General features: G+C 49.1%; 2 protein-coding genes across 5 annotated transcripts in view; both read left to right on the top strand.

Moving 5' to 3' along the window:
- LOC138797172 (oocyte zinc finger protein XlCOF8.4-like) overlaps positions 1-2,104 on the top strand; it is a 44,770-nt gene extending 42,666 nt beyond the window's left edge. The window contains exons 3-7 of the mRNA XM_069977004.1: positions 143-307; positions 396-531; positions 767-861; positions 1,046-1,166; positions 1,307-2,104. Of these exons, the coding sequence (XP_069833105.1) occupies positions 143-307; positions 396-531; positions 767-861; positions 1,046-1,166; positions 1,307-2,049 (1,260 nt within the window). The 3' untranslated portion in view covers positions 2,050-2,104. The remainder of the gene's footprint in view (positions 1-142; positions 308-395; positions 532-766; positions 862-1,045; positions 1,167-1,306) is intronic.
- Positions 1-10,542, top strand: part of LOC138797150 (oocyte zinc finger protein XlCOF22-like) — a 483,239-nt gene that overhangs the window by 42,607 nt on the left and 430,090 nt on the right. The gene's annotated exons all lie outside the window — the stretch shown is intronic.

The raw sequence follows: 10,542 nt of genomic DNA on the forward strand, positions 1-10,542 counted from the left end.
TCCAGCACTGACCCCAGTAGTCCAGATGTGTCTCCTCCTCCTCCTCACTAGAGCTCTATACAGGGGGACAATCTCCTCTTTGTAGTGAGGAGGAGGCAGGAATACTGGGCTCAGTCCCCTCATTGTCTCTCTCCATCCCCAGGATTACACCATAGTGAAGAAGACATGGGGGGAGGGTGTGGCCTTCCCCCAGGAGTCAGGAGGGCGGAGCAGGGCCCGGGGCCCCATCACGGAGCCTCCATCACTGATACATGAGCAGAAGATCCTAGAACTCACCCACAGGATGACTGAGCTGCTGACTGGAGAGGTGACACTGGGGAATGCTGGGAGATGATAGAGTAATCCAGGAGGCAGCAGGCTGGGGGGGATGACTGTGTGATCATTGTGTGTGTCAGGTTCCTATAAGGTGTCAGGATGTGGCCGTCTATTTCTCCATGGAGGAGTGGGAGTATGTAGAAGGACACAAGGATCTGTACCGGGGGGAGCAGCCGCTCATGATGGAGGATCAGCCGCCCGGCCTCACAGCACAAGGTAAGAGGAGACCTTCCTGATTCTAGAGAGCAGGGGGAGGGGCCCCTAGATCCTCCTCCTCCTCCTCCCATCCTCCTCCTCCCATCCTCCTCCTCCCATCCTCCTCCTCCTCCCCCCATCCTCCTCCTCCTCCCATCCTCCTCCTCCCATCCTCCTCCCATCCTCCTCTGCTCCTCCTCCTCCTGATGACATGTAGCAGTGTATAATGGATTGGCTCCCTGTGTGTTCCCTACAGATGGAGGCAGTGACAGGAATCCACCAGAGAGGTGTCCCTGTCCTCTGTATTCCCAGGACTGTCCAGAGGGAAATGTCCCAGCAGACAATCAGCAGGTAGATGAGGCTGATGCTATAGCACTATATCTCTATAGCGCCCCCCGGTGCTGGTGGTTGTTGCTCCTGCACTCATAGATGTGATGAGGCTGATAGATACATGTTGCTGGTTTCTTATGTTGATGTGTTAGATTTTCCCTCCTGTCTGCTGGATTGTACTGAATTGTTCTATATGTCCCATCAGGGGGGAGATCAGGTGACTAATATTAAAGTGGAGGATGAAGCAGAAGAAGAGAGGATGAGGGGCGATCCCCCGTGTATGAGTGAGGTGAAGGAGGAGGAGGCGCCGGCAGCTGCTATACCAGGTAGGGGAGGATGGAGTTACACAGGTCACAGTTTTCTTAAAGGGTTTTTTTGAGGGTATAATAGACTGATGCGCTTTCTATAGGAATTTTCTTCCTTAGTTGTTTGAAAAAAGTAACATCATTCATCTTAACCCTAACAGGAAACTTCAGAAAGAACACTGAAGAAAATATGATGTCCTGGCTGAATTATAAAGAAGAGGCTGGCGGTGCGGAGCAGCGCTCCTCAGGAGAAGCCCTCCTCCCCCTTACTGTACATCCAGGACATCACACTACAGATCTATCATATAATCCTCCTGACCATGAGGAACCTTCTCCTGACCGCTCACACACCGCGACCACAGGGACAGAGCAGAAGGAGGGAAAAACTATTCAGTGTAATGAGTGTGGAAAGGTTTTTACAAGAAGATCAAGTCTTTTTGCACATAAAAGAATTCACACAGGGGAGAAGCCGTATTTATGTTTAGAATGTGGGAAACGCTTTACATATAAGTCACATCTTGTTACCCATAAGAGAATTCACACAGGAGAGAAGCCATATTCCTGTGCAGAATGTAAAAAATATTTCACGGATAAATCAAGTCTTGTAAGACATGAGAGAAGTCACACAGGAGTGAAGCCATACTCATGTGTAGAATGTGGGAAATGTTTTCCAGATAAACCTAATCTTGTTAGACATGAGAGAAGTCACACAGGAGAGAAACCGTACTCGTGTGCAGAATGTGGGAAACGTTTTACAATTCATTCAAGTCTTGTTATACATGAAAGAACTCACACAGGAGAGAAGCCGTATTCATGTTCAGAATGTGGAAAATGTTTTAAAGATAACTCATGTCTTGCTAGACATAAGAGAAGGCACACCAGAAAGAGTCCATATTCATATTAAGGTCGGGTTCGCACTGCTTTTTTCCTGTCTGTTTATCCTATTCATTTTTAAAGGGTCGACCATATTTTTGGCAAAAAAAAAAAAATAACATGAATCCATTTTGATCTTTTTGGTTTTTGTTTTTAAAAAGGAAATCAATGCAAAAAAACAGATTCACACAGATTGCACAGACATCCGTTTTTTTCATCTGTCCCCCCCCCCCCCCCATAAAACAGATACATGACCCCGGCCTCATCCAATAGTATTTCTCGTATCTCACTTCTGAGAAAGTCATAGGAGGACATATATTGCGGCTGGGGTGTACGCCAGGAAGACACAGATTTGCCTCTTCTCCCTGGCATACGTTTGGCGTAGTTCACGCTCGCCCGATGGCCAGGCTGGAGATGTGGCCTCCCGCACCTCATTCATCAGGATTTACCTGTGCTTGCAGGCATACATCGTGATTCTAAGCTACACCTGCGGGAAGATTTGGCACGCCGGGCAGATTCACTAAGAGGTGGCGCCTCACAGTTTATTTGTAGGATATGATAATTAAGATTGTCTAAAGGTCCATTTACACGGAAAGATTATCTGACAGATTATCTGCCAAAGATTAAAAGCCAAAGCCAGAAACAGACTATAAACAGAGATCAGGTAATAAAGGAAAGCCTGAGATTTCTCCACTTTTCAAATCTATTCCTGGCTTTGGCTTTAAATCTTTGGCAGATAATTTTTCAGATAATCTTTCTGTGTAAACGGACCCTTAGGGCTCTATCATTCCAAGCTATTATCGGCCGATAATAGTTTGGTGTAATAGGTCATAGGTTAAATAGGTAAAAAGGCAAGGATCAGCCGACATGCACAATGTGCAAGTGTAGTGAGTGAACTGGTCACCGACCAATGTGTGTGTATGTACAGGTCTATAAGCTTGAAGAGTAGGCAGAAGCGATAGGCGGGATGACTAATTAGGGAACCCGATAAGCTGCTTAAAAAGATGAATTTTGAAGAAAGGTGTAATAGTTTGTGCGAGAGGAGAGGAGCCTGGCAGTGGTGTAAGGGAATAAGGTGACTAGAGCAGAAGGTGGGGGGAGAGGAGAGGAGACTGACAGTGGTGTAAGGGAATAAGGTGACTATAGCAGGAGGTGGGGAGGGGGAGAGGTGCCTGACAGTGGTGTAAGGGAATAAGGTGACTAGAGCAGGAGGTGGGGGGGGGGGAGAGGTGCCTGACAGTGGTGTAAGGGAATAAGGTGACTAGAGCAGGAGGTGGGGGGGAGAGGTGCCTGATAGTGGTGTAAGGGAATAAGGTGACTAGAGCTAGAGTTGGGGGGAGAGGAGCCTGACAGTGGTGTAAGGGAATAAGGTGACTAGAGCAGGATGTGGGGGAGAGGTGCCTGACAGTGGTGTAAGGGAATAAGGTGACTAGAGCAGGAGGTGGGGGGGGGAGAGGTGCCTGACAGTGGTGTAAGGGAATAAGGTGACTAGAGCAGGAGGTGGGGGGAGAGGAGAGGAGCCTGACAGTGGTGTAAGGGAATAAGGTGACTAGAGCAGGAGGTGGGGGGGAGAGGAGCCTGACAGTGGTGTAAGGGAATAAGGTGACTAGAGCAGGAGGTGGGGGGAGAGGTGCCTGACAGTGGTGTAAGGGAATAAGGTGACTAGAGCAGGAGGTGGGGGGGGGAGAGGTGCCTGACAGTGGTGTAAGGGAATAAGGTGACTAGAGCAGGAGGTGGGGGGGAGAGGTGCCTGACAGTGGTGTAAGGGAATAAGGTGACTAGAGCAGGAGGTGGGGGGGGGGGAGAGGTGCCTGACAGTGGTGTAAGGGAATAAGGTGACTAGAGCAGGAGGTGGGGGGAAGCAGAGGTGCCTGACAGTGGTGTAAGGGAATAAGGTGACTAGAGCAGGAGGTGGGGGGGAGAGGTGCCTGACAGTGGTGTAAGGGAATAAGGTGACTAGAGCAGGAGGTGGGGGGGGGGAGAGGTGCCTGACAGTGGTGTAAGGGAATAAGGTGACTAGAGCAGGAGGTGGGGGGGGGGGAGAGGTGCCTGACAGTGGTGTAAGGGAATAAGGTGACTAGAGCAGGAGGTGGGGGGAGAGGAGCCTGACAGTGGTGTAAGGGAATAAGGTGACTAGAGCAGGAGGTGGGGGGAGAGGAGCCTGACAGTGGTGTAAGGGAATAAGGTGACTACAGCAGGAGGTGGGGGGAGAGGAGCCTGACAGTGGTGTAAGGGAATAAGGTGACTAGAGCAGGAGGTGGGGGGAGAGGAGAGGAGCCTGACAGTGGTGTAAGGGAATAAGGTGATTAGAGCAGGAGGTGGGGGGAAGAGAGGTGCCTGACAGTGGTGTAAGGGAATAAGGTGACTAGAGCAGGAGGTGGGGGGGGGGGGGAGAGGTGCCTGACAGTGGTGTAAGGGAATAAGGTGACTAGAGCAGGAGGTGGGGGGAGAGGAGAGGAGCCTGACAATGGGTGCTTGCTCACTGTGCTTGCTGACAAGTGGTTGAAAATAAGTGGAGTTTAAAAAAGGAGTTGTTGGTGATTCTGTGGGTTTGGAGTGACTGATATATTGTTGTTTTTGTGCAATTGTGTGGTGTGCATTGCTGCAGCGCGTAGATAGCTAGTGCCATAGTTGCTTAGTTAAACAGGTCCAAACAGTTTTTGTTTTTTCTCTGGTCTGCTCTGCACCTGGGGGTGGGGTTAATTGATCTCAGGTGCTTAAATCAAGGCTCAGCACTCACTGTGCTTGCTGACAAGTGGTTGAAAATAAGTGGAGTTTAAAAAAGGAGTTTCAAGTTCTGGTAAGTGCTGAGTCTCTTTCTTTTTCACTGTTTTTGTTGCACTGAGGATGATGGCCGGCGAGATGGAAGGATTCATTCAGTGCGCAGTCTGCCGCATGTACGCACAACTGGAGCAGAAGTTCCAGGGTGACGACCGCTGTGACAGATGGGAGCATGTTGCCCATCTAGAAGCTGGAGTTAGAGATCTGGAGAAGCATATTGCAACACTGAGGGAACTTGGCCACCTTGAGAGGGAACTTCGGCTCACTGAGCAGGAAGTTAGTGGGTTAGAGATGGAGGGTGGTGATGTAGATCAGGAGGCCCAAGTAAGTAGCTGGGTTAATGTAGTTAGAGGGACCAGTAAGGGATCCAAGAAAAGGAAGGCCACTTCTCCTACTATATGCCCAAGCAAAATTGCCAAGTTAGGTGATGATGCAAGGACATCCGTGTCACAAATGGCAGCTCTAGTGGAACCTGTTCTCCCTAACAGCCGGGGGAACAGTCCAACTAGTAGTGGGCGGGATGGTATTGTAGGTAGGCCCAGACAGTTAGTGGTTGTAGGGGATTCTATAATCAGGAAGACTGATAGAATAATTTGTCGCCAAGACCGCCTCAACCGAATGGTTTGCTGTCTCCCTGGTGCCAGGGTTCGGCATGTGGTGGAAAGGGTGGATAAATTACTTGGGGGGGGGGGGGCTGGGGATGACCCAGCTGTCGTGGTCCATGTGGGAACCAATGACAGGATACAAGGTAGGTGGAGGTCTATTAAAAATAATTTTAGAGAACTAGGTGCTAAGTTGAAGGGAAGGACCTCCAAGGTGGTATGCTCTGGAATACTGCCTGTGCCATGCGCATCGCAGGAAAGACAGCGGGAGCTGCGGGAGGTAAATGCATGGCTCACGTCGTGGTGTAGAGGAGAGGGGTTTGGGGTTTTTAGAGCACTGGGCTGACTTTTCATTGGGGTACAATCTGTTTTCCGCAGATAATTTGCACCTTAATGGAAGGGGGTCCGCTGTGCTGGGGGAGAGAATCCTAGAAGGGGGGGGGGGGATTATATACTAGGGATGTGGAGGGAGGACAATGTAGTGTGTAATATAGTGGTGGATAGGTTAGAGAGGGGACAGAACATTGAGGAGGGAGGAGAAGGGTCCTGTGGGGGAGGATAAGAGCAGTGGATAGGGAGAAGGGTCCTGTGGGGGGAGGATAAGAGCAGTGGATAGGGAGAAGGGTCCTGTGGGGGGAGGATAAGAGCAGTGCATAGGGAGATCCATATGTTGCGGATGAACAGTGAGGATGATTGTAGTCACAGCACTGTAATAAATCCCATTTCTTATAATGAAGCTGTTAAACTCGATGGAAATATAAAGTGTATGGTTACTAATGCCAGAAGTCTAGCCAGCAAGATGGGGGAGCTGGAGGCCTGGGTGCTGGAGGAGTCCATTGATGTGGTTGGTGTGACTGAGACTATGGCTGGACTCCTCACATGACTTGGGCTGTCAATAGTCAGGGATTTACATTGTTCAGAAGGGAGGAGGAGTATGTCTGTATGGTATAAGGACAGGGCGGGCAGGAGGAGGAGTATGTCTGTATGGTATAAGGACAGGGTGGGCAGGAGGAGGAGTATGTCTGTATGGTATAAGGACAGGGCGGGCAGGAGGAGGAGTATGTCTGTATGGTATAAGGACAGGGAGGGCAGGAGGAGGAGTATGTCTGTATGGTATAAGGACAGGGTGGGGAGGAGGAGTATGTCTGTATGGTATAAGGACAGGGCGGGCAGGAGGAGGAGTATGTCTGTATGGTATAAGGACAGGGTGGGCAGGAGGAGGAGGAGTATGTCTGTATGGTATAAGGACAGGGTGGGCAGGAGGAGGAGTATGTCTGTATGGTATAAGGACAGGGCGGGCAGGAGGAGGAGTATGTCTGTATGGTATAAGGACAGGGTGGGCAGGAGGAGGAGTATGTATGTATGGTAGAAGGACAGGGTGGGCAGGAGGAGGAGTATGTCTGTATGTTAGAAATGATATTAAAGTGAGTGTAACAGATGCAATAGTGGGTGATGACTGTGATGATGTGGAAGCATTGTGGGTAGAACTACAGAAGGAGGAAAAGAGGGAAAAAATTATTCTTGGTGTAATCTATAGACCCCCCAACATTACTGAGGAGGTAGATGGCCAGTTGAATAGACAAATAGAGCGGGCTGCCCGGGAGGGAACAGTAGTGGTAATGGGGGACCTCAACTACCCAGATATAGATTGGGGTCACGGTTCAGCTAAAACCACAAAGGGGAGGGAATTTCTTAACCTCCTGCAGGATAATTTTCTGGGCCAGTTTGTGGAGGAGCCAACTAGAAGTGACGGCTGCCGGATCTGGTTATTTCTAACACCGCTGAGCTGGTTGGGGACGTCACTGTCCATGAACACCTGGGTAATAGTGACCACAATATAGTGACTTTTAGCTTAAAGTGTAGAAAAGAAAAACATGTTGGGAGGGCAAAAACTCTTAATTTTAAAAGGGCCAATTTTCCTGGGTTAAGGGCAGAACTTCAGGGCATAGACTGGGAGCGGCTGCTGTCACATACTGATACTGATAATACATGGGAAATCTGCTAATCCACATTACATAACTGTAGGGCCAAATATATTCCTATGGGGAACAAATATAAACGGTTAAAATCCAATCCCACATGGCGACAACCGAGGTTTAGAAGGGCTATAAATGAGAAAAAAGGGGCATTCAAAAAATACAAATCAGAGGGGTCAGCTGTAGCATTTAAACATTACAAAGAAGTCAACAAAACCTGTAAAAATGTAATAAAAGCAGCAAAAATTCACAATGAAAGGCAGGTAGCTATAGATAGCAAAAGAAACCCCCAAAAATTCTTCAAATATATTAATGCAAAAAAACCAAGGTCAGAGCATGTAGGACCCCTAAATAATGGCGACGGGGAATTAATAACGGGGGATCAGGAGAAAGCTGAGTTACTTAATGGGTTCTTCAGTTCTGTATATACAAAAGAGGATGGAGCTGTGGTGGGTGGGTCCAGTACTGAGGTGGGTGGGGCCAGTACTGAGGTGGGCGAGGCCAGTGCTGCTAACACATGTAATGTACTGAACTGGTTTACTATAGATATGGTCCAAAATAAATTAAACAAACTCAATGTAACCAAAGCTCCAGGGCCTGATGGATTACACCCCAGAGTTCTTAGGGAACTCAGTTCTGTAATTTCTCTACCCTTGTATGAAATATTCCGTGATTCTTTGCTTACTGGTATTGTGCCGAGGGACTGGCGTAAGGCAAATGTAATGCCGATCTTCAAAAAGGGCTCTCGAACTTCCCAGGTAACTATAGACCCGTAAGCTTAACGTCCATTGAGGGGAAACTATTTGAGGGGCTTATAAGGGACTACATCCAGGAATATATAGGGGGTAATAGTATATAAGGGACTACATCCAGGAATATGTAATGGCTAATAGTATTATAAGTGATAACCAGCATGGTTTTACTAAGGACAGAAGCTGTCAAACCAACCTGATATGTTTCTATGAAGAGGTAAGTAGAAGCCTGGATGGCGGCAGCGGCTGTGGATATCGTGTACCTCGGATTTTGCAGAAGCGTGTGACACAGTTCCTCATGGACGTCTGATGGGTAAGTTAAAGTCTATCGGTTTAGAAAATTTAATGTGTAACTGGATTGAAACTGGCTTTAATAATGGTACCCAGAGAGTGGTGTGGTCAATGATTCATACTGCGAATGGTCCCCGGTAATAAGTGGTGTACCCCAAGGGTCAGTACTGGGAGCCCTCTTTCTGTTGAATCTTGTTTATTATGATATTGAGATTGGAATTAACAGCAATGTTTCTAGTCTTTGCAGATGACACCAAGCTTGTAGGAGTAGTATAGTCTATGGAGGATGGGCAGATTTACAAGGATGTGTAGTACAGTACAGTCCTATGGTAGGATGGGCAGATGTTACAGGATGACTTAGACACACTGAGTGTTTGGGCGTCCACGTTGGCAAATGAAGGTTCAATGTGGATAAATGTAAAGTATGCACCTGGGTACTAATAACCCGCATGCATCCTATGTCCTGGGGGGAGTTACTCTGGGAGAGTCGCTGATGGAGAAGGATCTGGGTGTACTTGTAGATAATAGACTACAGAACAGCACACAATGTCAGTCAGCTGCTTCTAAGGCCAGCTAGGATATTGTCATGCATTAAAACAGGCATGGACTCACGGGACAGGGATATAATATTACCGCTTTATAAAGCTTTGGTGCGGCCTCATCTGGAGTCGCCGTCCAGTTTTTGGAACCCGATTCATAAAAGGATGTTCTAGAGCTGGAGAGGGTACAAAGACGGGCAACTAAACTAATAAGGGGAATGGAGCATCTTAGTTATGAGGAGAGATTAAAAGAATTACATTTGTTTAGTCTGGAGAAGAGACGTTTAAGGGGAGATATGATTAATTTATTTAAATATATAAATGGCCCCTACAAGAAATATGGGGAAAAGATGTTCCAGGTAAAACCCCCTCAAAGGACAAGAGGGCACTGCCTCCACCTGGAGAGACAAGGGGGCACTGCCTCCACCTGGAGAGACAAGGGGGCGCTGCCTCCGCCTGGAGAGACAAGGGGGCGCTGCCTCCATACGGAGAGACAAGGGGGCGCTGCCTCCACCTGGAGAGACAAGGGGGCGCTGCCTCCGCCCGCAGAGACAAGGGGGCACTGCCTCCGCCTGGAGAGACAAGGGGGCGCTGCCTCCGCCTGGAGAGACAAGGGGGCACTGCCTCCGCCTGGAGAAAAAAAGGTTCAATCTCGGGAGGCGACAAGCCTTCTTTACCATGAGAACTGTGAATCTGTGGAACAGTCACCACAGGATCTGGTCACAGCAAAAACAGTAGAGGGCTTCAAAACAGGGCTAGACAAGTTCTTAGAGCAAAATAATATAAATGCATATGTATAGAGCCGATCACCCCTCCCCCTTCCCTATATCCATCACCTCCTTGGTTGAACTTGATGGACATGTGTCTTTTTTCAACCGTATTAACTATGTAACTATGACAGTGGTGTAAGGGAATAAGGTGACTATAGCAGGAGGTGGGGGGGGGGAGAGGTGCCTGACAGTGGTGTAAGGGAATAAGGTGACTATAGCAGGAGGTGGGGGGGAGAGGTGCCTGACAGTGGTGTAAGGGAATAAGGTGACTATAGCAGGAGGTGGGGGGGAGAGGTGCCTGACAGTGGTGTAAGGGAATAAGGTGCTAGAGCAGGAGGTGGGGGGGGGGAGGGAGAGGTGCCTGACAGTGGTGTAAGGGAATAAGGTGACTAGAGCAGGAGGTGGGGGGGGGGGAGAGGTGCCTGACAGTGGTGTAAGGGAATAAGGTGACTAGAGCAGGAGGTGGGGGGGGGGGAGGTGCCTGACAGTGGTGTAAGGGAATAAGGTGACTAGAGCAGGAGGTGGGGGGAGAGGTGCCTGACAGTGGTGTAAGGGAATAAGGTGACTAGAGCAGGAGGTGGGGTGGAGATGGTGCCTGACAGTGGTGGTAGGGAATAAGGTTGACTAGAGCAGGAGGTGGGGGGGAGAGGTGCCGACAGTGGTGTAAGGGAATAAGGTGACTAGAGCAGGAGTGTGGGGGGGGGGGAGAGGTGCCTGACAGTGTGTAAGGGAATAAGGTGACTAGAGCAGGAGGTGTGGGGGGGAGAGGTGCCCCTGACAGTGTGTAAGGGAATAAGGTGACTAGAGCAGGAG

This window comes from Dendropsophus ebraccatus, chromosome 7 (genome assembly GCF_027789765.1).
Source record: "Dendropsophus ebraccatus isolate aDenEbr1 chromosome 7, aDenEbr1.pat, whole genome shotgun sequence".
Lineage (NCBI taxonomy): Eukaryota > Metazoa > Chordata > Amphibia > Anura > Hylidae > Dendropsophus > Dendropsophus ebraccatus.